The 26,744-nt window shown below is 41.1% G+C and overlaps 2 protein-coding genes across 5 annotated transcripts; both read right to left on the minus strand.

Annotated features, from left to right (window-relative positions):
- Positions 1–8,532, minus strand: LRRC34 (leucine rich repeat containing 34). Of its 3 annotated transcripts, none has more exons than XM_079314647.1 (11): positions 8,440–8,532; positions 7,024–7,142; positions 6,094–6,215; positions 5,871–5,935; positions 5,223–5,306; positions 4,099–4,227; positions 2,811–2,906; positions 1,835–1,989; positions 1,596–1,751; positions 422–548; positions 1–233 (listed from the first exon to the last, which is right to left on the minus strand). In XM_079314647.1, the coding sequence occupies exons 2-11, from the start codon at positions 7,137–7,139 to the stop codon at positions 30–32; spliced, it is 1,254 nt and encodes a 417-aa protein (XP_079170773.1). In that variant the 5' UTR covers positions 7,140–7,142; positions 8,440–8,532; the 3' UTR covers positions 1–29. The 3 variants fall into 3 exon arrangements, with proteins under 3 accessions (XP_079170773.1, XP_079170774.1, XP_079170772.1); XM_079314648.1 differs by lacking the exon at positions 8,440–8,532 and adding an exon at positions 7,441–7,457; XM_079314646.1 differs by lacking the exon at positions 8,440–8,532 and having other exon boundaries at positions 7,024–7,227.
- Positions 8,522–26,744, minus strand: LRRC31 (leucine rich repeat containing 31). Of its 2 annotated transcripts, none has more exons than XM_079314644.1 (10): positions 26,221–26,744; positions 25,615–25,795; positions 24,581–24,730; positions 24,011–24,178; positions 21,421–21,588; positions 20,422–20,589; positions 19,504–19,671; positions 18,295–18,462; positions 17,007–17,174; positions 8,522–12,629 (listed from the first exon to the last, which is right to left on the minus strand). In XM_079314644.1, exons 1-10 carry the CDS (start codon positions 26,311–26,313, stop codon positions 12,310–12,312), a joined length of 1,752 nt encoding a protein of 583 aa, XP_079170770.1. In that variant the 5' UTR covers positions 26,314–26,744; the 3' UTR covers positions 8,522–12,309. The 2 variants fall into 2 exon arrangements, with proteins under 2 accessions (XP_079170770.1, XP_079170771.1); XM_079314645.1 differs by having other exon boundaries at positions 8,524–12,629; positions 25,615–25,869.

A 26,744-nucleotide genomic window follows, 5' to 3' on the forward strand; every position in this document is an offset into this window, starting at 1 on the left:
AAGCCGAGGCACAGGGAGTTCTGCCTCGCTCACAGATACTCCGAGACAGGGAGGATTTCCAGGCTGGCGTTGGCGGCGCCGGGGGCCACGGCGGCGCAGCGCGGGGCCCAGTAGCGGTGCTTGCCCAGCCCGTGGGACAGCTCTGCCAGGAAAACCTTCCCATCCACCTCGTAGGGAATCACATCTGTGCAGCCCAGCTGCAGGCGGCCCGTCTCGATCAGCTCCGAGAACGCCTGCAACGAGGAGAACCTGGAATGTGACGGGCGGCTCTTCCTTGGGCTGCGGTGAATAACCACGTAAAAACCCCCAAATAAATCAGGTGTCTTGTTCACTAATTGCTGTGATCCTCCCAACAATGGAAAGAAAAATTAGAACAAACAAATGCCAGCCTTCTCGGGCGAGTTCAGAACCAAACACTTACCAAACAGGTGCTTATGTCAAATTGGTTCCCCCAGATGTAAATATGGGAAAGTTTCATGTTGGATTGCACTGCTTGTGCGAGAGATAAAAGTCCTTTGCCAGTTATATTGTTGCTTACAATGGACAACCTAGGAAACAGAGAAAACCATAGAATTCCCACCTTTTAGTTAAAAATAAGAATTTAACTATGATTTAGTCTTATTATTGCATATATAATACATACATAAAACTTCTTTGTTTATAATACAATCATTTATTTGTATCAAAACCAGTCCTCCTCTAATGTCTTTTTCAGGTTGCCAAAGGCAATTGGCCTCTGGACTTATTCTGTTTCTCAAAGCACTTTCCTGACTCTTGCAGGTTGGTCACTACTGAGTTCTTCAGTGTCCATGACTTTGCTGCCTGGTGGCCAGGTCTCATCTCTAGTCTGCTTTGAAGCCCAAGCCTTGGCATTTATCCAGGCTAAGCTTTGATCTTTGTGGAGTGGCAGTTATTTTTATGTTAGTGAACCTGCGAGGCTTTCAGAGGCACCTCGCAGCCGCCACCTCCTTAGTCTGCTACTTAAAACTAATGGCTTCAGGTAACACCTTTGATCAGCTTTTACATCCTGCCGGCGGGGTTTAACACGGCTGCGAAAGACACCCTGATGGAGAGATTACAGCTCTTCTGGGTTCACCCGGAAGCGAACTTAAACAGAGGATTTTCTTAAGTGTTGAAGATCAGAACCAACAAATATAGTGCCTTATCTCAGCGTGGAATCTGATTATCTCAAAATTCTGAAGACCTACAGCTCCTGTTTTCATTTGTGCACCACACAAATGTGTGTGCTTCAAAGATGCAGAAAGAAGGAACAGCTCAATTGCCTTACCCTCTTAGAGTGACTGTGAAAGCTGTGAGAGCTCTGAGCAGACCTGGGGCTCCCCTCCAGCACCCCAGGGTGCTCAGGTCTTGGAGCATCTCACATGGCAGCAGACACCAATGCTGAGTAAAGAAATCCCACCCAATCTCTCACAGGGTATATTTCCCCCAAGAAGGAAAAGTTGTCTAAAACATTTGAACCTTCTGATTTTCCTGTTTTGATCAACATCAAGACAGAGAGCTGTGATGCCATTTCAGCCACTGCAAAGTCCAGGTGTTTCACCTGCAGTCTCTGGGGAAGCTGTGCAAGTACTTACGCCTGCAGACTCCTGTTCCACGTTGTCAAGGCCTCACTCAGGTACATGGCTCCCATATCTTCTATTCGGTTTGCATTAAGATCCAGAATCTCCAGGGTTTGGTTCCTTTTTAGTAGCTCTCCCAAAAATTTCACACCATCACAGATTATGTTATTACTGAAAAAGAGATCCACATTTTCATTTTTTTTAAAGTTGCTAAGAGAATGAGTTTCTCATGTGCCACATTTAATCACTCTCACCAGCTAAGGTCAAGGTATCTCAGGCTGGAGTTTTGATACAGGGCCTCACACAGTCGCTCTACACCAAAGGTTTTCATTTCATGCTTGCCCAAGTGTAGTTCCACAAGAGAAGAATTAGTCCTCAACATCCGAGCTATATGAACTGTAGTCTCTTCCTAGAAACATACACTCAGTTTTATTAAGCTGGACTTTAGGATAAGATACAGTTGTGCCTCAGTAAAAGGGAGCTATGCAACTAACTGCAAGACCTTGTCACCAGTGGTGTTCTATTTTGTATATTGTATAAAAATGAAACAAAAAAAAGAAAAATTGACTTCCAAAGCTGGGATTAGGTAGATCAAGCCTAGCCTTAAAAAAGAAACTAAAATCTGTTCAAACCGTTAAATTTATCTTTGGGAATCAAGAAGGATCTGGCTTTCATGACAGTTTAATTTTGTTATCCCACCATCAGGAAAACACTGATCCTGTCCTGACACCTGAGAACTGCTGCCAGGCAGGTGACTCCACCTTCACCCAGCTCTGCAGCCAAGACCTGAGCAGCACCAGCCACACACAGAGTGAGACACCAAAACCACTCAGCCCAGAAAATGTGGGAATTGCTGCAGTGGCTTTCCTCTTTAGGCTTAGATAAACAGCATCATTTGTGACACAGCATGGCTCTCAGTTCTCTGAGCAGTGCAGGAAACTCCATGTTCTAACAGCAGATGGAATATTTGCTTCTCCAATACAAACCCCTCTCCATTAGCCTATTATTTAACAAATGTACCAGCAAAGAATTTTTTTTAAATTCAACCTTCTAGTTAAACAGGGGCAGTCAGTGACTACACAAAACTTGGCACAGAAAGAGAAAAATAATATTCCTGCAATATTTTCTCAGTTTGTAAAGAATTCCAGAGAGCTGTGCAGTTGAGATGCCCATAAACCCATCAGTACTGACTTGGCTTATGCCCCTCTGACTCCACAGCCACTCACACACCTGTGGGCTGGATAGCAGAGGACGATTTAGGTTAATGGCTTTGAGTGATTTGTTCTGAGTCAGGGCTGTGGCTGTTGCTACCAGACACTGCAGGCCCTGGAAATGAAAATAGAGAAACTCTTTAGAGAAACCTGTTCAATGTACAGATCAAGCTACCAAATTACCATTACTATTATTTCTGCCTTCATCTACTCTGGAGGGATAGGACTACAGCAGGCAACTGTTTACAGACACATATTAGATTTTCTGGTAATACCAATACCAACTGCCTATGGAATAGCAGAGTGAAATTAGACTAAGTAGTACAAATTACTTGGCAACTCAGAAAATATAAAGCAAGAATAATGGATCTCAAAAATACTATTCAATTGATCCTGTATTTTGATTTCCCTGAATTATGAGCCAAAATCAGTTTATGTGTGTTCCCCTAACATTTATCCACCAGGTAAATTCATATTTAGTATGAATCAGGCAAATTTAGATTTTTTTTATATCCTTCTAATTTGTCCTCTATTTTATATTTATGCTACTTTCCAAGTAGGCTGGTCTGTACCCAAAGCCATCTCATTTTAAACCAACTCTATCAACTCCCTACCAAGCACACACATACCAAGCTTTTGAATAAATCCTACACTGCCTACACTTTCCTTTTTCATGTATTCATAACACCTTCACACTTTCTGAGGGATATTCCCCCTTCTGGCTCACAAGCAAATCCTGAATTTCCAGGAGACAAATGCAGGCTTTTAAAAGCAATCCACAACTTTCTGAGTCTCTCTGTGCCCAGCTCTAGGAGGAACCACATCATCCAAGAGTAAATTGGCTGCTTTTCTACTCCATTCAGCACTGCTCTGTTTATGTCCTTTATGGGTCAAGCTCTGAGAGGAGCAGCAGAGCTATGGGATGAGTGACTTTCAGGGGTTACAGCACTGCACACTTTAGAAGGAAAAGATTCTCCAGGGAATGAGAAGTCCATTCTTCAACATGAATTATACAGGACTCAACAGAAAGGAGCAGCAGAGACAAACCTCAGAAAATGTACAAGCCAAGCACTTGAATTCCTAGAGAAACACGGTGGCTTTAAAATATCCCAGTTCTGACTTCACAGGTGCTTTATGCAATGTGCCTTTCCAAGCACACATTGCAAGATTATATATTGTGTTACCTCTGGCTGTCACAAAATCAATGATAACAGATGGCATTTCCCCCTAATTAAGCACTGCAGGACCCTTGTAATACCCTTGAAAGACTTATGTCTTATTGCTGATAATTTTACTGGGTTACTCACCACATCACAGTCTCCAAGATCCAACTTCTCTAAGGTTGAGTTGATTATTAGCATTGAAGCAAAGAACATCCCACCTTGGTTTCCTATTTTGTTTCCAGTCATTCTCAGGTGCACAAGAGTTTGGTTGCTCTATACAAAATAAAAAAAAAAAAATCTATTCCTTTAAGATGACCTGGAAAATCACACTCCTGTTTTATAATGTGAATTCTGCTGGTTGTCACACAGAGACAAAACAACCTTTCAGAAGAATTGTGTCTAAGTGATAACACTGGCTCAATTCTTGGCTCAGGCTCCCCTCAGTGGCACCAAACATGAGAATCTGCAAAAAAACCTCCTGTATTTGAAAATTTTTGTTTCTCTCAAGTTCATGAATTTCATCACACTCATGAAAATAATCCAGGCAAATATTTCTGCCTAAATTGGCATCTAAGATGCAAATTGCATTAATACTGACTTAAATCTGGTAAGCCTTGTATGAGCCCAGAACTGTGTATCTACTGCACAGCCTTAGTGTTTTGGAGGCCTGTCAAATTTAGTTAAAATCAGTTCAGGGTTCAAAGACTATGAAGGAGGAAGAAAGAGCTCATGTGACTCTCCTTTCACAAACACAACAAATCTTACACACAAGCTTCATTTCCTTGGGAAACCACATTAAAAATAACAAACTTGGGTTTGTGGTGCTGCTGTAAGGCAAAGTTTTGAAAACATGTCTCAGACATCTTGAATCAAGACAAATATTGATGTCAAAGTACAGGCAAATTTAATTTAATATTTTGGGGGCAAAAAAGGAAAGAAATGACAGCATTATATATCCTGTAGCATAGCATTTTTCAGTCAGAAAAACCCAGCTGCAATAGTAGTGTTTTAATAGAAAATTAGGTCTTTTTATAGACAATTAAGTGTTAATGGCAGCACAGTGCAACTTTCTCTTGTGTGACATCTGATTTCTGAAGTGTGCCTTGGGAAACCAGGCAGTCCCTGTGACACAGCAACATGCTGAATGGAGCAAGGACAGAGGCCCCTTTCAGCCAGCTCTGATGCTGGCAGCACAGCCAGTACTGCTCATCCAAAGCAAAAAAATCAAAGGAGATGCCATTGCCTAAATCTCCCAGGCAAATACTCACATGGAGTGCTTCTGCTATCAGCTCTGCCCCACTTGTGCCAATGTCATTGAACATCAGGTTCAGGTACCGCAGAGTGGAGTTTTCCTTGGGAGCAAACAAAGCAGGAAGCAGTGAGATTTTTTTCCAAAACACAGCTGTATTTTTCAAAAATGAGATACACATACAGAACTCTGCCCTTTGCAGCATTTCAGGCAGTTCATGAGTTGGAGAAGTAGTTAAAGAATGCCAAATTATGTCAGGCAACGAGGGCAAGGCATAAAACGTGTCCTGGGGAGAGCTCTCAAGAACAACCAATTCCCTATGTTTAGACCTATAAAAACAGAATTTATAAAATAGCTGAAACAAAGGCTCTGGCACAGTTGTCACAACCATCACCCCCTTTGTTGAATTGAACTGTGAGCCTCATAGCTTATTCCATCATTCTTTTCTCAGGACACTGCAGCCAAATATCCAAAGGCTTTCTACTAGAAATTAAAAATCTCCACAGAGAATACAATCTGAGGTTCTAGTAGGATGGATTGGGATGTGATAGTCAAAGTTGTTGGAATTTTGCCAAACAAGCTCATTCTTGTCCTCAATACACCGCATATAAATATTACTATAGACAAATAAATTACAAGTTGCTGAAAGATAAATATCTCTTGGCACCTGGAGGAATGTTGCCATGGTCTTTGCTCCAGCATCAGTTAATAAATTATAGGCAAGATCCAAACCTGAAAAAGATGAAGAATGAGGAATGTGACAGATGCATATCTACATTGAACTGATCTCTAAACAAAAAGAAACAAAGAGGAACTAAGGTTAAAATCAACACTGATCATGTTTTCTGGTATTGGCACAGCAATGTCAAACACACAGGGAAAAATCTTACCTGTGACAAAGGCAGCTTGGCCTAAGACAGAGACAAGAACTCCAAGATCATTGTCTGTAACTCTTGGCACAGGCACCAGATGATTATTTCCAGCTAATTTTAATGTGAATCCTTTTGTACTTCTGCAGTAACATAAAAATGTAAGCACATGAAGAGAAGTAAAATAATAGAAATGAATTCTCTCTCCAGATCAGAGGTGTGCCCATGCCTGCCCTCACTGGAGCTCTTCAGCATTGCCCTTCCTGAAGGCACTGCCCAGCTGCAAGGCCATGCTTGTACTGAAAGCAGGAATAACCAAGATGAGGGGAAGGCAGATGGAAATAAAGATTGTCTCAGAGGTTACCTCATCATCTTTTTACTTGCTCTCTTTCCTTTATTTATTTACCCTGCACTCAAAGGATCAAAACCTAACTAACTATTTCATTTTCTCAGATTTTCCCCCCAAAGGACAATTAACTTTGATCCCAGCACTGTCCATGAGAAGAAGCAGTACCCAGACCCTTAATGAGAGAGAATTTGAGTGGTAAAGAGCTTGGCAAGATTCAGAGCAGTTCAGGGATGTATGACCAGCTGGAAGGTAACTGGAGGTAGCTGAGGCTTTCTAAACAGGAGTGAGACACAAAGAAGAGAGTTAGGATGACTAAACACTGGGTTTGGCTTCTTTAGGGGACAGAAAGGCACCATCCTGTAGATTTTTCACTTTTTGTGATTTCTCTGGTTGTAAAGCTGCCCAGAAAGGATATATAGCTGCAACCTTCTGCCAAGATGATGTCAAGATGAGTCAAACCAGAACTTCAGCAGTAAATGTTAAATTTGATTTGTGCTTAAGCCTGAAACTGCACAAACTTTCTCATTTTTCAATTCCTCGTCCTGCTACCCTGTTTAAGGCTTTCAGAAGCATCTGAAACACCCCATTTGTTATTTCCTTACATTTCCTCATTTTTATCAGCTTCTTGAAGCACACGAGCAATGAAGGGGTTTTCAGGCTGGCTCAGATTTTGACAGGCCTGCACATAATGCAGGTGAAGATCTGGAAGAACCGACATGACCTGCTGGAAAACAAAACCAAGAGTCATTGTATGATTTTGGCAGCCTAGCAACTAGGAGGGATCTGCATAGCAATACAAATGGGCTCGGTCTGAAAGGGTTACAAGTCGTGGTTTGGAGAAACAGACACAGTGAAAGCGTGAGCAAAACGGTGGGTGTGTTTTTGATGTGCTGCCGTTGTTTTGAGCACCGCGCTCCGTTCACTTCAGAATTGAACTGGATCATTCTTGTGGGTCTTGTGATAGTTTCTGAGCCAACAGAGAAGTGATCCGTGTGGCAGCTGAGCCCTGCAGGCCGTACCTGAGCGATGATCGCCTGTCCCTGTCCCAGCACAGCCTGCGGTGACCGGCCCGCGGTGAGTTCGGTAACCGGGCTGCTCCAGCTGCGCTCGGTAACGGAGCCCGTTCCCGGGGCTGACCCAGAGCCAGCTCCCAGGGAGGGTGTCCCGGGCTGGCAGGGGCAGGGCAGGTTGCCAGGAGCCCCCCGGTGTCCCTGCCCGAGGCTGAGCCCCCGGTGCTGCCCAGACCCCGCAGATGGGGCAGGGCAGGTTCCTCACCGCAGCCCAGAGCTCGGAGCTGCTCTCCGCGGAGCCTTTGCACGACTGTCCATGGTTACACGGATCAGCTGCTCTTTCAAAGATTCCTGTGCTGGCTCTTTCCAGCAAATACATCGAGCCTTTGCACGACTGTCCATGGTTACACGGATCAGCTGCTCTTTCAAAGATTCCTGTGCTGGCTCTTTCCAGCAAATACATCCCTGTCTGGTGATTGCACCGCTGCCCTCCTAGGCAGGAGGGGTGGGCTGCACTCCAGCGCACTGCAGCCCTGCCAGACGCTGCCTGTGCTGGGTCTGTCTCCTCATCTCCTGCACAAAGTTCCCCCCGGTTTGAAGAATCTCCCTGGCACCCAGACTGCTCAGGCTGCAGGAGATCTCAGCTAGCTCTGCTGCTGACCGCCCCTTTCCCGTGTTTATGTGAGGAACACCTCGTTATACACTGCACCTCATCTTACACCAGGTTAAACAGTGTCAGGACTCTAGATCTGAGTGAAAACGCTTTGATGCTATTCCTGAAGGAATGCGCATTATGAAAAATGTATTTGTTCCTTTGTTTTAATTTTTGTTGTATTGATACTCCCTTTTGCCCAATCCAAGTTCTCTATTATAACCAAGTGTCACTTTTCCTTAGCACAGTGAGAAGGGACATTCCACTGGTACACAACCGAGCCTGAATTCCTCATTATTGCTGGCAATTCACTATTCAGGCAGGGAGAAAAAAAGCAAGAACATGGAAACACTGACCTTTGTGTTGAATCATAAAGATGGAATCCTGACTGGAGCGACTGTAGCAGTTTTTTAAAATCTTTTTTTTCTGTGTACACTGGAAAATAAGAGCTGCATTTGCACAGAATCAATAAGTCACAAAGTCAGCGAAGGGTTCTAAAAAATGGATTCTAAAAAATGGATGTGATGTTGTTAATATCTTTAACTCCATTAACATTTGCTGTTCATTTGATAATGAACAATTATGCACCCTTGGGCTCTGGTAAGTGTAAGAGTATTCACAGACATCCTCATTTTGGGGCTCAGAATAGACTTTCCTTTTTAAATGGTGCATTGCTTTTTTCCCAATGATTTTTTTCCTCTGGTGAAATTTTCTTCTTGAAGGTTACATTTACAGAAGTAGTAATTCATGCAAAACACTCACTTTTAGATTTCATTAATTTAAATTGTTTTCCCCTGCATTGTGCATACAAAGGGAATGAAGAAACAGACTAATGTTTCTGCTACGAAGTAAAATTAAAACCATACAAAACCTTTCCAGCACAGGAAACAACATAGATGTCTTTGCCAAAATTTCTACCATACTGTGAGGTATAATGTGACATTAATGAGCAGAATATTCTGTGTTCATCTATCAACAGTAATGTAGCTCCACAGAATTTTCTTAGGAGATTTCTTCCCTAAAAACAAAATACTAAAGATTACTATTTAATTGATATAATATATCTTTTTAATGACTGTGTCTAGGTACCTGTGGAGGTGAAGGAACTGAAAACCTTAAATCCCTTAGCCTTTCTGAAAATAAATTCAGTATCTTTCCAAAGGAGATCTTTCTCCTGGAGTCATTGGAAAGATTATAGGTGGGACAAGATAAAAGAATTAAATGTCTGCCAGAACACAGAAGCAAATTGCAGGAAGGAGTAATAGAATAGGTAAGATCTTATTCTGCTGCAACATGGAAATTCCATGGACTTCAGCTGCTCCCAAATGCAGGACTGAAGGGACTCTTAATGTCTTCAGGTACATGGTGCAGCATCAGGCCAGAACTGTCAGAACAGGAATAATATCAAAGCTCTGAGCTAAAACTAATGTTGTCTCTCAGAGACAGGCAGAACATGCACTTCTACCAGGATCTGCATTACCATCCTGTCTTACAGAGGTGTAAAAAGCTGTTTGAAAGTATCTCCACACTTTTGCAAAACTGTTCACTGGTGTTTTGACAATCTGCACTTACAGCACTTTGAATGACTGCAAGCTGTCACTTCCTTAGTGGTGCTGCTCCTCTCTGAGATGGCTTGGTGACAGTTTGGGATGTGCCTGTGTATGACAGACAGTCATACACAGTGGGTCTGCAGTAACCAATTCCTGCCATGGTTCTGGTTCTCACACATTATTACACCTTTGTTATTAAAAAGAACCACGACAAACGTAACATTGCTGTAATTCTTGCATGCCAAATTGATGTGCAACCACGTCTTTCCACAGCACTTGACAGGCAGACAGCTGCTTGTCCCAGACACACAATGTCCTTGTCTAGTTTTTATTCTGTGCTGCTCAGCTACCCCTTAAGCCTCTGATTTTTATTTGGAGTGTACATAGAACATTGAGCTGGACTGGGGCCACCACTGTGCAGGTTCAAAATGCAGAGTGGGTGGGAGCAGAACCCTTTGTTTAATTTAACTGGCTGGTCAGAACTGCAGTCCTGCTCTCCCTCCCCTTACCTCAGGGAATGTGGTGCATCCAGAGGGATTTGATGAAGGCAGGGTCTCTGAGACCAGCTCTTCCCACAGCTCCATCTCCAGGTAGTGCTCTCTGAATCTGCATCAGGGTATGGAACTCATTTCTGCTTGTCTCTTGATTGATACTGAAATCTCATTAATATGCTCATTGGCAGTAGAGAGCTGGGACTGCAGCAAAGTAGGACGTCTCTGTTCTGATTTTCCATTTCACTGGGTAACTGAGGCTGTTTGGATTGTTTGGAAATGTCTAATGAAATTTTTTCACCCTAAGTGAAAGCAAAGAGGAACAGAGAGAAGGATGAATCAGAATCTGCCAAGGAGGAAATCATTGGAAGAGAGATTTCTGGGCAGACTGGCAGATTGACAGGACATTTAGTAGAGGTGATGAAAGGAAAAAAAGCTTTTTTAGTGGCACAGTTGGCATGACAGAATAATGAGAGGGCAAAGAACTGAGCAGGGGGCTCAGGAGCAGAGTGCCAGTAGTGGGTCTGTCCTGTGCTCTGGAGCTGAAATTGAGGAATCCAGCTATTAAAGAACAAGAAACCCCAACATTGAAGTTGAGTTCAGTTAGGAAGATTTCAATAGAAAGTGGACATTAAAGGTAAACTGGAGAGAGAGGTTTAAGTGGGGAAGTATTAATTCAGAGAAATTCTCACAGAGCAGATAAAAGATCAATTCCCAGTTGGATCAAAAGTGGATTTGAGGAGGAAAGTCACATGAAGACAAGTGATAAAGAGAACAGTTTGGTGTAATTCTGTTAAACAGACATGATGGTGTTTCCTCATTAGAACAACTGTCCTGGCTTAAGTCACTGCTTGAAAATCTGTCTCGTTAGCCTGAAACCAAGCAGGGGCTCTTTGCTTTATTTCAGAGGTTTAGGATCCCACACAGCAATTCCCTGATGCCCCTGACTGAAAGCCTCCAGTTCAACTCACATTTCTCAGAGCTGGGGGAGCCAAGTGCACTTTTCAAGTGGAACTGAAAATGGAAGCAGGAAGTCCAGAGTGACTCTTACATGAAATCATGGATTAAATGATCAATAGGTATCAGCACAGCACAGTCAGCTGCTGGTTTTAGCCCTGAACAGGCAAAAGCTGATGTTGGAAGGGTCACATGGACTGACAGCTGAATATTGATCAGCATCTGCAGGGGAGAACTTGCTGAGGGGGGTCTTAGCAAGTCAGGAAAGTGCCACTGAATGATCCTGTTGTGCCTCTCCTCCAGGAGATTGCTGCAGCATGTAGAGATCCTCAGAGCTAATTGAGCAGTACTTTATCCCTCAAGCTGCCTCAGGATTTCTCTAAGACTCCTCACTCAGTGGGCAGATCTAATATCTTTACTTCCTAAAATACCTTACCAATGAATAATCCCACTGCAGTCCTGGAGATCACGTGTGGGTTAACATGCTCCATGACACAAGTGACTGTGCCAGAATTTGGCACTCATTGATTGCTCTGTATCCAAAATTCTTGTTAAAGTAGCAGCACATATCTTTGACTCAATGTACCATAGATTTTTTTCCTTGCCCTTGAGATTTGCAAAGATACCAACCAAGTGTTTCTTACCTTGATTTTATGCTGATTTTCTACACAGAACTCATCAACACTGTAAGATGGCATCAAGGGCCAGAGCAGAAGCAGACCAGTTGCTTCTGCATTCTCCTTCCTGGACTAATCTATAATGTTCAGTTGTTGGGATGGATGCCAAATCTCACAGTTACGATTTAATTAATTCACAAAGAGACAAAAGTTTGGTGGGAGAAGAAACTAAAATTTAAAACAATGTTCACATTAGAGGTATTTTCTGAGGCCACATTCACACTGCCCCCCACCTGCAATAACACAAACCCCAGCCCCTCCCTCCATGGCCAAACCTGCAGAATGTCCCTCTGATTCCAGCACTGCTCTGTGGGCAGTGGCCTTGGCAGTATTCACAGCATGAAGATTAAGTACTGTAAGCATGGCCCAGAGAATCTGAAAGAACATTATTAAATGGAATGATCTATGGTGCAGAATGTCAAATAACAGTTTTCTATAACTGTGAAACTATTTCAGAGATTATTAAAAACTGCAATCTTCTAAGTCAGAGACACATAATGCTTGGTTCATGTGCTGCTCCCAAAAGGCCTTCCCGACACCTCCAACCTTCATCAACAGTCAAAACGAATGTTTCTTTTGTTGTCTTGATTAAAGCCTTCAATTTGCTTCCTCTGGGACTCTGAAAGGGTCCATCTTTGCATGGCCAGCTCTGCCAAGGCTGGCAGCTGTGTCAGTGCTGCCAGGAGCTCCCTGAACCATGGCCCACAGTCCCTGCAGGACGATGGCCGGAGGCTCACATCCAGCTCGGAGAGTTCCTTAAATGCTCCTAAACCTTGGCAGAAAACAGCCCAGCCTTCATCAGAGATGTTGTTATTGTAACTCAAATCCAGCTTCTGCAACCTGGCTAAATGGCCATCTTGTCTCAGGGATGCTGCAAGAGATGACAGACACAAACACAACTAATAAATTGTGATAACTGCTTTGAAAGTTCTCAGAGAGGAGAATGGTATTTTAATACTTCATTTCAGCAGTCAAACAGCAAGATTTAACTCCTCAGCAACATAAAACCACTTGGTGCTGATCTCAGAAAGACAGTTTTATAACAGCTGAAGGAGTTTACAACACTTAAAGCACAGACAGTTCAAAAAGAATAAAGTATTGATTTGAAAGGTTAAAAGTGTGTGGCAGCCTTGGAGTCAGCTGGAAGGAGGTTACATCAAGTGCCAATTCTAAGAGACAGACAGACAGACAGAATTTACAGGGACATTTAGAAAGAAAAAGGCAAAACTAGGTGAGGCTGCATGACTGACTACAACAGCCACATCTCACTGTGAGAGGGTCAAATATACCCTAGAGAGATCCTTAACATATGATTGGTAAAGGACACACTCATCGAGGGTGATGGTTTTAAAGTCAAAAGTATTCAGACTTCACCTCCCCAGATTTCACATCAATTTCAAATCACAGAACAAACATTTCTTAGGCAACAAGAGTATGTTGTAAGCTCTTATTTGAGGTTGTCTTGAGCTGATATGGACATCTCAGGAGTATCAGCTTGAATTCCTGGAGGCTGAGCATGGTAGAGCATGAGTTTGCTCTGACATAGTAAGATGCATAGTCAAAGCTTCATTAAAAAATAAATACTTAGCCACCACTGCACAAGAATAGTTTACAGGTTTTTCTCAGGAATATTTTTTTACCAATAAGTATATTCTTTTTTATCAAGCTTATGAGGACAAATAAAACAAAAATATTTTCTGATAGAGTGCACAGGTTATGTAAAAGTTGGTGGAATAGTTAATACCGTGAGAAGATGGTCACTTAGAGGAATCAACACTAGGGAAATCCAAATAAAGCTCATGCCAACAGATCCAAAGGCAAGAACAGACATTCAAGGACCAGAACTGAAGCCTTGTTTTTAGAAATAAGGAGTGGTACCCTGGAAAGTGGGGATTCTGAGAAGTTTCTTGGATAATAACACATTAACAACTGCAGCAGGGCTGGTGCAATCCTGGGGTGAGTAAGCTAACAACAGTCAGGAGAAGGCTCTGCTTCTTTGCAGTGATTAAATCTTTTAAATGCAGTTGTAATGTATTTTAACTAGAAAGACATTGATATAGGACCTACAGAATATTGCCTCATACCTTCCCTTTAGAGCCTATAGTACCATATTTTTCAAAGGATATTAAAAAACTAACTTGTGGGAGTCCAGGGTTTTTCCCTGGCTCCTTTGGGGGTGCAAAAACCCCCCTGGCAGACCCCTCAGAGACCCCCGAGTGCTGCCCAGGAGCTGCAGGGGCTGGATTTGGCTCCTTGGGAAAATTTGCCCACGCTGAGAGAAGAGACACAGAAAAGAATGATGAGCAAAGTGTAAACTAGATTGTTAAAACGTAGTATAAGTAGTTTTTTAGATTGTTTATATTAAGGGCCATGTGGCCAAGATGGAGGACCCTGGGTGTGGTGGACTTCTTCCTCCTTCTTCTTCATGTCATCCATGTTGAAGGTGCACCCTGGGAACCACAGATTGGATGGGAGAAAACTGGACATTGCAAAGAGGTTACATGGCATTGGAGAAAGTTTGTAAATATAGTATACGTAGTTTAGAGTATAAAGACCTTGGCTCAGCCCTCTCAGGAGATCTTTCTGCTATGGTCGACCTGCAGAGCGGACCTGTGCCAGGCTGTCAGAAACTTTTTTAAGATAAAACAATAAACAGCCTCAAAACAATTCAAGGTCATCTCGAGCTGCTTTCTTGTCGGCGCCTCCGAAAGAACCAGACTTTTTACCACCTCCGTACCCTCTCTGGGGAGGTCTCAAGCCTGAAGAGACCCTCAGAGACGGGACACTAACTGGTTACAGAAGAAAGAGTTTAAAAATCTATTCAAGGCCTAGAGAAAATGCTGGGAGTCAACAACTTGAGGCACACTACATAATACCTAAAATACCTTTGGGGAAATTCAGTATTTACCACAAAAGAAGAATGAAAGACTGATGATTTTAAAAGCATATGAGATAATACTACTATTAATAAAAACCCCCCAAATGGATAAAACGTCTTAGCAGTCAGAGCCATGAGAACTGAGGGATTCTTCATTTCTTGATGTCTACAAAATAAAACCACATTCCATCTTCAAAATTATGCTTTGCTAAAAAAAAACCAAAACAAAACAAAAAAAAAACCGGATAAAATTCAGTTGAATTAGATACTCAGGAGAATAAACCAGGTCATTCTGCCCATAGCTCAGTGAATATTAATAAAAGTCAGGATCTTGGAAATGCAGTCATTTGCTTTTGCTTTGCCTTTGAGCTATGTGCACATATTTCTTGTGCACTAATTTAGAAAGTCTGAGCACAAATGAATCACCGAGTTTCCTCTGGTTTCCTAACACCATCCAAAACCTGCAGAGTCAGATCTGAAACAGCTCATTTTAATTTAAAATATACTTTTATTTCAGTCAATTTCAACAAACTGTATGTAAGTTTGCAAACAAACTTGGTCCTGTCAAATTTTAGTATGTGCAATTTTCAAAGTGCTGCTTTTAATTGTATCTGCTGTCATCATGTCTTAGGGCTGGGAGCTGGACTGCTGGATACTATAATAATGCACACTATTATAAAAATAAAGAACAAAATAGGAAATTTTTGGTCACAGCTGCAGGGTTGTTGTCAAATCATGAACCTCCTCCTCCCCCCAAACAGCAATAAAAAATCATCTCCAGAGATTCCAGCACTGAAGGCAACGAAGTACAGTAGTTACATTTTGAGATGGAATCCAGAAAGTGCCAAAATGAAGATACGCAGTCTCCACTTGGGAAGAGGTGCTGAAAGCCCAAGTGCATAACCTGACAAGTGAATCATGTCCACAGAAAGAAAACAGGAAAAATCAACTTGTAGAAAGCATCTCTGTGTGTCAAATTGTTCAAAGCAGTGGACACATGGCTGAAATGAGTTCAGTAAAGATGAACATCTCATCGTAGCTTTCAGGAGTTGAAGCTGCATACCAGAAATGGAATGAAATTCCATACCCCTGTGCAGCTGGTAACATAGCAGGGATAAAAGTGTGGAAACACTGTCTGCATTGGATCCACATCCTCTGCACTCAGGAGAGAAGTTATGTTTGATGTCCGAGGCAATTGTAATAAAGATAAATATGTTTATTCCTAGAGGTGCACTTAAAGAATCCGTATTATTCCCTAGGACGTGGGAAGGATGCAGGCTGGGAAGAATTCAGATTGGTTGCCCTTGAGAATGGGTAGTGGGAAAGGGAGGCAGTTTTCCTAAAATTTCTTTGCAGACTAGGATGACTTCTGCAAACCAACTTAGTTAGATCACTTAGTTACAGGGCACTATCAGTAATTCTTGTAAATTCCACATCCAGCTGCTACAAAACTCATGCTTGTCTACAGACAAGCAAATTATTGGAACTCTAGACAGCAGGATCTTCTGTTGGAAAATAAAAATGGTTTTTGGGATCTATTCCTTAACTTTGGGGATACTGGGTGTTGAAAAATGCTTTTAAAACAGCTACTTTTTGGTTTAAGTGACATTTTCAGTGAACCAAAAAGCAGGAAAGAAGGAGGGAATGAGAAAGAAGGAAAAGGAGGAGTGCAGGAAAGAACAAGGGAATGAGAAAGAAGGGAAAAGGATTCCAGGGCCTTACAGTTGTCACACAGCTATTGCCAATGTCAGACACTCAATCCCTGAGTCAGACCCTCAGAACCAGAAGGATGAGTATAAAATTAACAAGTTTTTTAAAGGATCCTAGAATTTATTCCTTTATCAGGTTCTCATTTTCCAGTATTTCTTAGCAGCTTCTAAAAGATGGGTGAAAACATTTCTGTTTTTAGACTCCCCCTGTAGTCTGACTCATGAAACCCACCCAATGGTTTGGGAGCTGGTCGTGCCTGTATTCCTGGCTGTCAGCACAGACATTTGCTCTAAAGTACTGAGCACCCAAGCAAAATAAAACTCTTCAGAGGCAGCTTTAATATTTGATATAAAAAACAGATGAAAACCCTACATTTTCTAAATTATTTTTTTTAATTCTTATTAATATATAAGAGTGCTTAGATTCTTTGCATTTCAGACTTTTCATCTTTTCCACCGAGCGTGTCCAGGGCACACAAAAAAGTGAAAGCCCTTTGTTGGAAAAATACTCCTGTATTTTCCATGTTGTCATCTGATTTATGCAAAAAATGTGCCCATGGATTTATGCAAAAACTTGCTCCCATGGAATTGGAGCCCCTTCTGAATTGTGGTCTGAATGCCCTGGCTCCTTGAGTGCTAGTAAATACCATGTTATACTTACTTAGAAGTGCCAAATCTTCAGCCACCAGGTTACAGCTGCTCAGTCTAAACACTTGAATCTCCATTGCAAGCTTTAGTGCTCCCAAAAGCAGCTTTAGGTTCCCACCAACGCACTTATTCCAAGAAAGGTCTAATATCTCCAGTTCAGGAAGGTGAAGGGCAGCCTCAGCTGAAAAGATTAAGACCAGCAAGTTCTGCTTACTAAGAGAAAACAACATGGCCTCAACAGACACCTCACCTGCAATTCACCCATAAGGAGGATCTGAACAGCCTGATTGCTCGTGATTAGAATGAATTCTTTTATCCAAATAAAAGTCAAGCAAAAGAAAATAAGAAGGCTCTGCCTATAGGATCTATCAGGACTCAATGGAGAGGAGATTTGTCTTTCTAGTCACATTGCTGTATTGGCCTGAATTAATTTAATTTAACAGCTTGCTTTTAAACCATTTTATATAAATTTAAAGACCATTTTTGTTGTTGTTGTTTTTCTTGTTGTGAGCTCACTATTTGAGATGCTCTGTATCTTTTGGAAGCTCTGATTTCCACAGTGTCACTCTTACATAACTGTAGTGATATAAACATAATACTCTTTCTGCAAGGACCTCTGACCAGCTTAGCTTGCTACTGCTTCTGCTGGAGGCACTCAAGTCTTACTCCAGGTTTAATGTCACAAGTAAACAGTACAAAATATAAGTGCACAAGACAGTAACTGAGAGATCCTTCTGTATTAAGATTTCATGTGCCATATGGAACACCTATCAAAGGCCACTAATCCACAGAGATTTGCAATAAGTAGGCAAAAGAGGCTGAATTTACATATCCTGTGTTAGACTGGAGTTTTCTTCAGGGCTGTGAAATATCTTTTCCACCACTGCAGTCATTTCCTCCATTGCTCCATGCTGAACTCTACCCCAGAAAGTTTCTACTGAAATTTTCACCTGCAGTGTGGTGAAAAACCTTTAGTCAAAACTTTACCCCACTGAGTGAAGATTCAGTGATTACAGCACAACATAAAATCACGTTTTTCTTTTTTCCCCAAAATTAAGGAGTATATAAATGCTCACTATCAGGCAAAGAGAACTTCATCTCCCCAGGTATAGTAGAGGAAGTCATACAATTCTCCTCCCTTGCAGCCTGGTCCCACAAAGCACTGGTTTCATCACAGGCTTTTTCACTCCAGACCTGAGGTATAAAGTAACCAGGATCCTTGGAGTTCAGCCAAAGGAGAAGGGAATGCTTTGTCCAACAGGGATACAGAGAATGGGCACACTTTAAAGAAACATTCCTACCTAGTGCTGAAAGGGACTCTTCACCTAAGCCACAATTGCTGATGGTCACAGATCTCAGCTTCGGTAAAAACCTGAGCCTGCCCAGAAGAGGGTCTGATGAGAGTCCCACGTTTTTATTTGAGGATAAATTCAGCTCTTGAAGGCTGGAGAGTAAAGGTATCACCTGGGCTACAAAAACATGAAATATTTATTAGATAGTCACTGATCCATAACAAATGTGTGGTTGTATATTTGCCTGACATAATTTCTTGTCTTTACAAATCAATCCAAAAGTCAAGGCCAAGTTTTTACACACAAGTTCATGGTGAGTAATGTTTTAGGCCATAAATAGCCCTGTCATTTTCAGTAAAACTGTTTCAGAAGCTAAGTATTCCATACTATGTGGAAGGTTGTGAGAACATAGCTTACTGGAAATTTTCTCAGTGAAGCACAGAATTTCCAAATGCTTCATTGCTAACTGAAACTTCTTTGTCTTAATGTTATTATTCTCTATTATAAAATAAATTAAAAATAAATAATGGTTGATATTGCTAATACTGAATATTTCCTAAAGCTTCATCATCATCTTCAAGTTATTTCCTTTGTCATGTAGAGTAGGATGTGGGCAATATTGGCTTTGAGTCATGGGATTTTTTGTTGTTGTTAAGAATAAAAACAAAGTTATGATAACAGAGAGAGAAAAAAAAAATCTCTCACAAATTGATTGGGAAATGCCTTTTTCTTCACAGTAATGTTTATAGCTGCATCAATTCAACCTGGAGAAAGCACACAGCAGGAGCAATGCAAGATCTCCTGAAATCACCCTCTACCAAGGGAGTTTTAGGCAATTGTATTTCCATGCACATACCCACTATGGATCCATCCAACTTATACCACTGGGGAAACTGTCCCTAGATATTTCCTAAACTATTGATTATCAAAAAAAAGCAGTGCTTGGTGACAGTTCCCACATTCCCATTGTGGGTCTGAATCAGCAGATTCAGGTCCTTAGTTCCACATGGGATCAGAGACTTTGAGATTTTCTCTGGTTCAGCAAAAAAAAATTCCATATTGATCAAGAAAGCTCTCCCCCACACTGCATTTTCAGAGCTACCTAATGGAAAAAGTACTGAAAGCAGCTCTTCTGCCAGATAGAATCTTCTATGTTTTTGAGATATTTTCAGAAGGCAAAACTGAGAACCTTAATGAATTTCCTCAACATGTCCTTACACAAAACAGTCATGTCCTCTTCTGTGACACAGCACTGGTGAAGATCAAGGACTTCCAGATTTTTCAAGCTGGCCAAATGAGCTGTTGAAGCTTTAAAGCCACCACCAATCTCTCTGTTACATGAGATGTCTAATTTCCTTAGCTCTGCAAGATGCTGTAAAGCAGTGTCTGGAATGGAAAAGGGAACAAGCTGCTCACTGGCTGCCACAACAGCCCAGGTCAGGGCTTTGGCATCTATTTACTCCAACGTCAAAGTTTGCACAAGGTATTGTAGGCAAAGCTCCTGGCTAAGCTGCAGTGTATAATCACAGCAGACACACAGTAATGCAGCAAAGCCTCCCTGTGCATGCAGCTCCATCCTTCTCTGGGAGAGCAGGTGAAGGTGAGGCCAGCTCATCCCCCACATCCAGTCAATCCTCAGACTTTTGCAGGAATTACTGCTGGATGTGCTCATTAATGCCAGTTGTTTTGCCACCTCCACTAGGGAGAGACACAGATAACAAGCCCATTTCATGTGGCTTCACTGGGCACTCTTTCACTGATAATGGTGAATTTGAGTTTCCTTTGGAAAACAGGATTAACTTGTTAAAAGTTAGCTGGTCTGTCTGTGTCCTCGTCTAGGTTCTGTCTGGGGAAAGAGGAACAACATCCAGGGAGCCACAGCCCTGAGATGTGTCTCAGATAAATGATGTGGAGGGTGACTCTCCCCACTGACTTTCACAAGCTTGAGCTCAGGGTAGATAAATTCAGCTCCTGCTGAAAGGCCCTGTAGTCTTTTACCAATCCTCAAACAGAAAATAATGATTGTCCATTAATACTGCCAAACCCTCAGCAAAATCCCACCTCATTGCCTTTCCCAAATGGTTTTCAGATGTACAATTTATTTGGAATGAAAGTTTTCTGAACATAAAGTCTAACCTAAGCCCTGGAGGCTGTCTTGTTTTAATCCACACATGTGCAAGTTTAACTCTTTTAAGCCTGGCACATTTTTCAGATCCTGAGCAATAATCTTCATGCTGCAGCCAATGTTTTTGTTGATAGAGAGATCTAATACTTCGAGGTTTGGGGTCACATTTAGAAGTTCAGCTGGGAAAAAAAAAAAAGAGAAAATAAAAGAAAACTAGAATTGGTATTTGTCTAGAAAAATACATCACCATGATAAACAGGAAGACATGGTCAGGGTTTGCCTGTCAGTGTGGTTTAGACTTGTTAAGTTCCTGTTCTACCTAAATAACATAGTAAAATAAATATTGGATAGGAATCAAGAAAATCTGTGAAAAACATATATAAAAGCAAAAAAATACAAGGACTGTTAGTAAAATACAGAGGAATAAAAAGCAGAAATACAAAGGGAAAGAAAATTTTCTAATGAAAATATATAGGGATGTCTGTTACATAGGGGGCTCATCTTGCAGTGGAGATGAGAGCCATGGGGCTTCCCTTTTCTGAGCAAACACCTCTCAAAACAGACAATGGGATAAAAAGATGACACAGGATCAAGTTGTTATGGTGAGAGGACAGAAGGGAAGGTTGGTCAGTGGTTACCAACTCAGGTTAAATTCCCAATTCTCAGACCTTCTTTCCAATCCCATGGCTAATTACATATTCAGCTGCTTAATTGTAAGCAATTAGTGTTAGAAATTTTGGCACACATATTTTTTGCTGAAGTTCTCAAAGGATCCAGAAACCTTGGACCACTGAGTCAGTCAGATTGAGGCCTTCTCAACCCTCCCTCATGAATAGAGAGAAAAACTTTCTTCTTTGGAAGAAAGTGCATTAAATCCCCACACCATAAATACTGTTATAATGCAGAGCTTGAAATAAATTAACTTTTCACTGATATTGAGCCATTATCTAAGCTAAATAACTTCAATTTTTGTGAAGCCAGTCTCAGTCCAGCTCAATGGACACACGTACCAAGGGATTCTCCATCCTTTGCTGTCAGGTTACAGTCTGTAATTTTCAGACATTTTAATTTGCATCCTTCCTGAAGTTTTTTTGTCAGCAGTGATAATTTTCCACCTATGTTACTGTTCCATGATAAATCCAGTTCCTCAAGCTGAGAAACAATTTCAAATGCCTCTCCTGCAACAGAAGTCGAGAATGATTCATTCTGTGTATCAATTTCAGTGCAAACAAAAACACAGGTTTGGAATATATTAAAGAGGAAGGTTAGCTACCTAATACACAAATTACTTTGTGATGAATGTCTTGCCAGGAAAATTGTTAAATAAAAGAATTATTGCTTTTGCAGCAATGTTATATAAAATCTCACATTGTCTAAGGAGCAACATAGATCACAAGTCACTGTCACAGTGCACAAAAACCTGAAATTTATTCAGGTTCCCAAACCCTCATCAGAGTGTTTGGCCCATGCTGGGACCAGGAAGTCCAGTCTAGAGGGAAATCAATACAAGTGACAAGTCTGAATTGACTGTCCTGTAGAGTTCTACTCTGTTTTATTTGGCAAATTTCCAACATCCTCTGTACTGTGTCCACAGGTCATTTTGGAGGGAAAGAAAGAATTCTTCTCACAACAATTTCTCAAACATGCAAGTTTCATTTCTGACAGGAATTTCTGACTCACTTCATAAGAAACCAAGATGAGCATTGTTTTGACTCAAATTAACTTTCCCATGATTTCAAGGCAGACAGAACTGACTTTTACTACATTCAGAAAAATCAGCCTTTTCAAGACTTGGCACACCTGACAATGTGAACTCTGTTAGTGCATATTTGAAATACTAACATCCCACTGTAAAATCCAGTTTCCTAACTTCCTTTGTAGAGGAGGGAGGCAGAGCATATTTGCATAAACTCCCCAGAAAGATCAATTAATTAGACCATGTACAAAAGCAATTTCAAAGTGTCACACAATTTTTTGATCTAAAGTCTAATAACTGAGAATTGTATTTTTATAGTAACATCCTTTCATGTGTGTGGTTTTCATAATTAATTTTTTACAAAAGATTTATAATAGAAAAATCATTATTTCCATAAGTGAATATTCAGATTTGAGAGGAAAGGACATGTCTTCATTTTTAATTTTGCATTTATTTTAAATTATTGCTTCAGTGTTGAATACTGAGCAGTGCTCTACAGTTGGGAAGTGCAGCATAGCCTGTTTCTGTTTGATATGGGAACTATAGATTTCCAGGCACACTTTCCTCCCAGAAGATAAATAAAGGAATATAACTCCAGGAATGGTTTCCTATCACCTCTCACAGTCAAGCTCTGAGCAACCACATAGAATAGCTTGATATTATGGTTATATTTCAGACATTGATTTTTAAGCAGGATGTGCTGATTCCACAAGAGGCCACATTTCTGCAGAGAGATGTGGACAAGGTCAAACAGTCAGGATTGGCCTAAATACACAAGTTGTTTTCAAAATCACAGGCAAAATCAATGCAAACTGACTGTTGCTATTCCACGTGTCAAGGGCATCACATTTTGACTGGAAATTCAAGTTCTCTGATCAATTTTGTGTCTGTTCCAGCAGAAGCTAAACTGAACTGGGAAGGAAACAGCACTGAAGAACCCAGCAGAATAAATCAATTGGAAAAATAACCAGTAAGACACAGAGGAGAAAAAAACCAAATCTATGAGAAGAGTTTGTAAAATAATGAAATAAATTTGAAAAATATTAGAAAATTAAATACAGATTTCACACTCATTAGAAACAGAGCAGTTATTTTCACCAGCTTTTGTAGAGATGCTTATTTCCTCCCCAAGAGATTGCATGACTCACTTTTGATCTACCAGCATGTATGTCATTTTATTTCTGAACTTTTCCTAGAAAAACTTGGATATGAATGACATAAACAAATCCCAGCATTATAACTCAGACTAATTTTAAAACTTACAAAATAAGCATTAACTTTTATTATCCCTAATTGAGGGTGTTTGCCCTTCTTTTAAATGCAAACCACAGATCCACTCCAGAGTAAACTCGAGGCCCAGAGGTGACTCTGCCAGAACCTGAGGGTGCAACAGCACCTTAAAAACCTTTACATCTCATGCTTTACAGAAAGCAGAGTGCAGGCACTCCAAGCAAAGAAGCAAGCAGAGGAATAAAAAACTTGAAAAAACACTGACTCATAAAGCTCTGAGGCAGCACTTCTGGTTTTAAGTCTTCTTCCAAAAGACCATTGGGGTTTTCATGATGAGCACTCACCTGTCCTGCAGCTCCAACACCTAAGCTGAAACTATTGTGATTGACTCTGCTTCTAGGCAAAAAATCGTAATCCAAATTAAAAATATTCTTTCCTGAAAATATGACAGGATTCTCTTCCCTTCTGAGGGTGAAAGCTTCACACCTGGAGGAATGAACTCTGCAGAGCTACCTAAAGGTGTAAGGTCACCCATAAGCCCAGGTTTCTACTGTTTCACAGCAGGAGTTTTCTTTGCCCAGTGTGGAAGCAGCAGGAGTAGGATGTAGGAAGAGATGAGATGGATTACACCAGCCCCAAGCTGTCTGGAAGTAAATGTAAATGAAATCCTGTACCTAAGGAGATGACATCCTCAGCTGTCAGCCTGCAGTTGTTAAGTCGGAGGACTTTTAACAGGTTCACATGATGGAGATGGACAGTGAGAGTTTTCAAAGTCCCTCCAACACAACCATTCCAGGACAGGCTGATCTCTTCCAGCTCTGGGAGAAATGGCAGTAAAGAAGCTGTAAGGAAAGAAAAGGAAACGTTTTTCTGTTTGCATGTTTCTGCACACCCTGGATATCAATACATCTTAATATTGAGATGTTTTCTACAACCAGTACAGAATATAAAGCCATGACAATTTGTACCTCACTTTTCTTATCTGCATCTTGAGTGTAAGGACATTCATCTGGTTCACAGACCTGGATGATTTCTGTATTTATATCTATTACATAATTTATATAATTTAGTAATTAATATTTCTCTGGGATCATTAGATAAAATGTTAATATGGACTGCATAAAAGAAATGGAAGGGGAAAGAGGAGAGGGAATAATAGAACAGGTAAATAAAAATTAAAGAGATACATGAAGTGATTAAAATAATAAATAAATTTAATAAAATTGAATAAAATGTGCATTCACCCAGCTCTGTTATATTTGCTGCACTTAGGGCACAATTATTCAGATCCAGATTCTTGCTGTTTGGTTTCTTTCCCAGTTTCTCCATGAACTGGTTAAATCTCTGCTCACCAGATGGTGTCTCTTCTTCAGAAGTGAGATGTGAAAGTCCATCTGAACAACAAAGAAATAAAGCCCTGGTTACCTCTGCTAATAAACACAAGGTGTAAAACCTGCCTGAGGCTGCCAGGTGAAGACTTCAGGAAATGAATTAAATCTGTCAATAAAGCAGGCTCTATTTTTCATCAATTTGGACCAACAACCTGACTGATAAGATCACTATAGATCAAATCAGTACAAAGTTCCTGCTGCATTTTTATACAACATCTATGTAAGGTAGTTCCTGCTTTTCTGGGCTTTACAAAGCAAAAAAAAAAAATCCAGAAAATAGCAATCCACTCTCAGTTGTTGCCCTCTTATCATTTCCCCAAACTGACCCAGACCCCAGGACAAAGGATGTGGTTCTAAGCTTCACCTTCCGTCTCTGTTTGAAAAATAGTTCCATTTTCTCTGGAGTGGATGTAAATAGTAATTTTGTGTATACAAAATAACATCAATGAGAGATTCCCATTCCCTTCCCCTCCCCCTGCCCAGTGCCAAGTGAGAGGAAACATCTGCTCCTGCTGTGCTCAGACTGCTTTAGCAGGGCAGCAGAACAGACCCGTCTTAAACACAAGAAGGCAAGCTACTGCTCAAAGCTTGGCTCTGAAACCAAAGAAGCTCTGGAACTAATGAGCTGACTTCTGCACTGACTCTCCCATTGCAGACCAAGAGAGAAGTCAACCAAAAGCTTTACCCTTCCTCAGCAACATGGATCCAACTCCTTGCTAAGCACCTGTCAAATCAGAGGGTGCATCCTTGATAATGTTCCAATCAGAAGTAAATCCTGGCTAGAGGATAAACTGAAGGAGCAAATAGAGGATTTTAGCTAGCAAGACAACAGCTGATTTTCTATGAAATTAAAATACATACACATTTCATTATTGTATCAGCATTACCTTCTACAGAGAGATCTTGCTTTTCACTCTGATCATCAGCTCCAGCATTGTTTATTTCTGTTTCTTCAATTTCCTTTCTGTCCTTGCCTTCAGACTTTCCAATGTCAAAACTTTTGAAGAATTGTTTGATGGCTGAAGGCTGCTCTTTGCTTTCTTCAGGAGCACACTTCTTTCCTTGGAACTGTTTTATAACAAAGTCAAATGGGGAACTCTTTGGGTTGTCCTCTTCATGTCTGTCCTGGCAGTTCTGGTCATCTTTCAGGGGATCAGAAGACAGAATTAGATTTAGTAATGTTTACTCTTGCTTACCTTTTTTCATGATGGCAGATGCACTGAGAATTTGCCACCATTTCCTCCATCCAACCATATATCATAGACATGATACAAGTGGTCCAGAGCAGAGCACTTACAATCACAAAAAGCTGAGGCACTATCTAAAATCTGGCATTAATGTGTTGTCATAGTTGTATTCCTTAGAAATACAAAAATGATACAAACCAATGTACATCGATGTACATGCACAGTTACTGAGTTGTAGAGCAATCCTGCTTTTCCTGGCTGTGATTTCCTGCTGTAGAGAGACATTGTTTTAAACAAAGGACATACCTGTCTTTTCCATGGGTACACCTGAGGATCTCTTTCACACTTTTCAGTTTTTACAGCACTTTCAGGGTTTGTGGGATAGGTGAACCATGACATGCAAACGAAACCTCACTCCTCTCCTTAATAGGAACTTCCCGTGCATTTTCTCTCACAAGTTTCTGTCTTCATCAGTTTGACAGCTGCAGCTCTGCACAAGTTTGTGGGTTTTTCCTGATGCCCCTATTCCTCTGTACTGTACCCCAAACTCTGCCGTTCCTGGGGCTGAGAAGTCCATTTAAATGTTCTGATCACGTCCCAGCTTAGATCCGATCTCAAGGCAGAAATCAGGAAGTGGCAGCAAAATCTTCGCTACTGCTCCCAAACTACTGCATGTCCCTGAGACAGCTGCTGTTAGAAGAGGCTGAGTCACCCCAGAGATCAGATTACAAGAGTACCTGAAGAAAAGCTCTTTGTTTTCCCACCCCTTTTGTCCATACTGGCCAGAAATAGTGCTGGAGGCTGAGCAGAGCCTGCTGTCAGCTGGATCT

This window comes from Erithacus rubecula (genome assembly GCF_903797595.1).
Source record: "Erithacus rubecula genome assembly, chromosome: 11".
NCBI classification, from domain to species: Eukaryota; Metazoa; Chordata; class Aves; order Passeriformes; family Muscicapidae; genus Erithacus; species Erithacus rubecula.

What these genes read in the sequence shown, in the direction of transcription:
- LRRC34 (XM_079314646.1), bottom strand. Translation starts at nt 7,169, where the DNA reads ATGACTCTTGGTTTTGTTTTCCAGCAGGTCATGTCGGTTCTTCCAGAT. An exon ending in CCAAGCTGCCTTTGTCACAG is followed by an intron (nt 5,936 to 6,093) that starts GTAAGATTTTTC and finishes CATCTTTTTCAG; the next exon opens with GTTTGGATCTTGCCTATAAT. An exon ending in CCATGGCAACATTCCTCCAG is followed by an intron (nt 5,307 to 5,870) that starts GTGCCAAGAGAT and finishes TTTGCTCCCAAG; the next exon opens with GAAAACTCCACTCTGCGGTA.
- LRRC31 (XM_079314644.1), bottom strand. Translation starts at nt 26,313, where the DNA reads ATGTCATGGTTCACCTATCCCACAAACCCTGAAAGTGCTGTAAAAACT. An exon ending in TGTACCCATGGAAAAGACAG is followed by an intron (nt 25,796 to 26,220) that starts GTATGTCCTTTG and finishes GTTATAAAACAG; the next exon opens with TTCCAAGGAAAGAAGTGTGC. An exon ending in TGAAGATTTGGCACTTCTAA is followed by an intron (nt 12,630 to 17,006) that starts GTAAGTATAACA and finishes CATCTCTTGCAG; the next exon opens with CATCCCTGAGACAAGATGGC.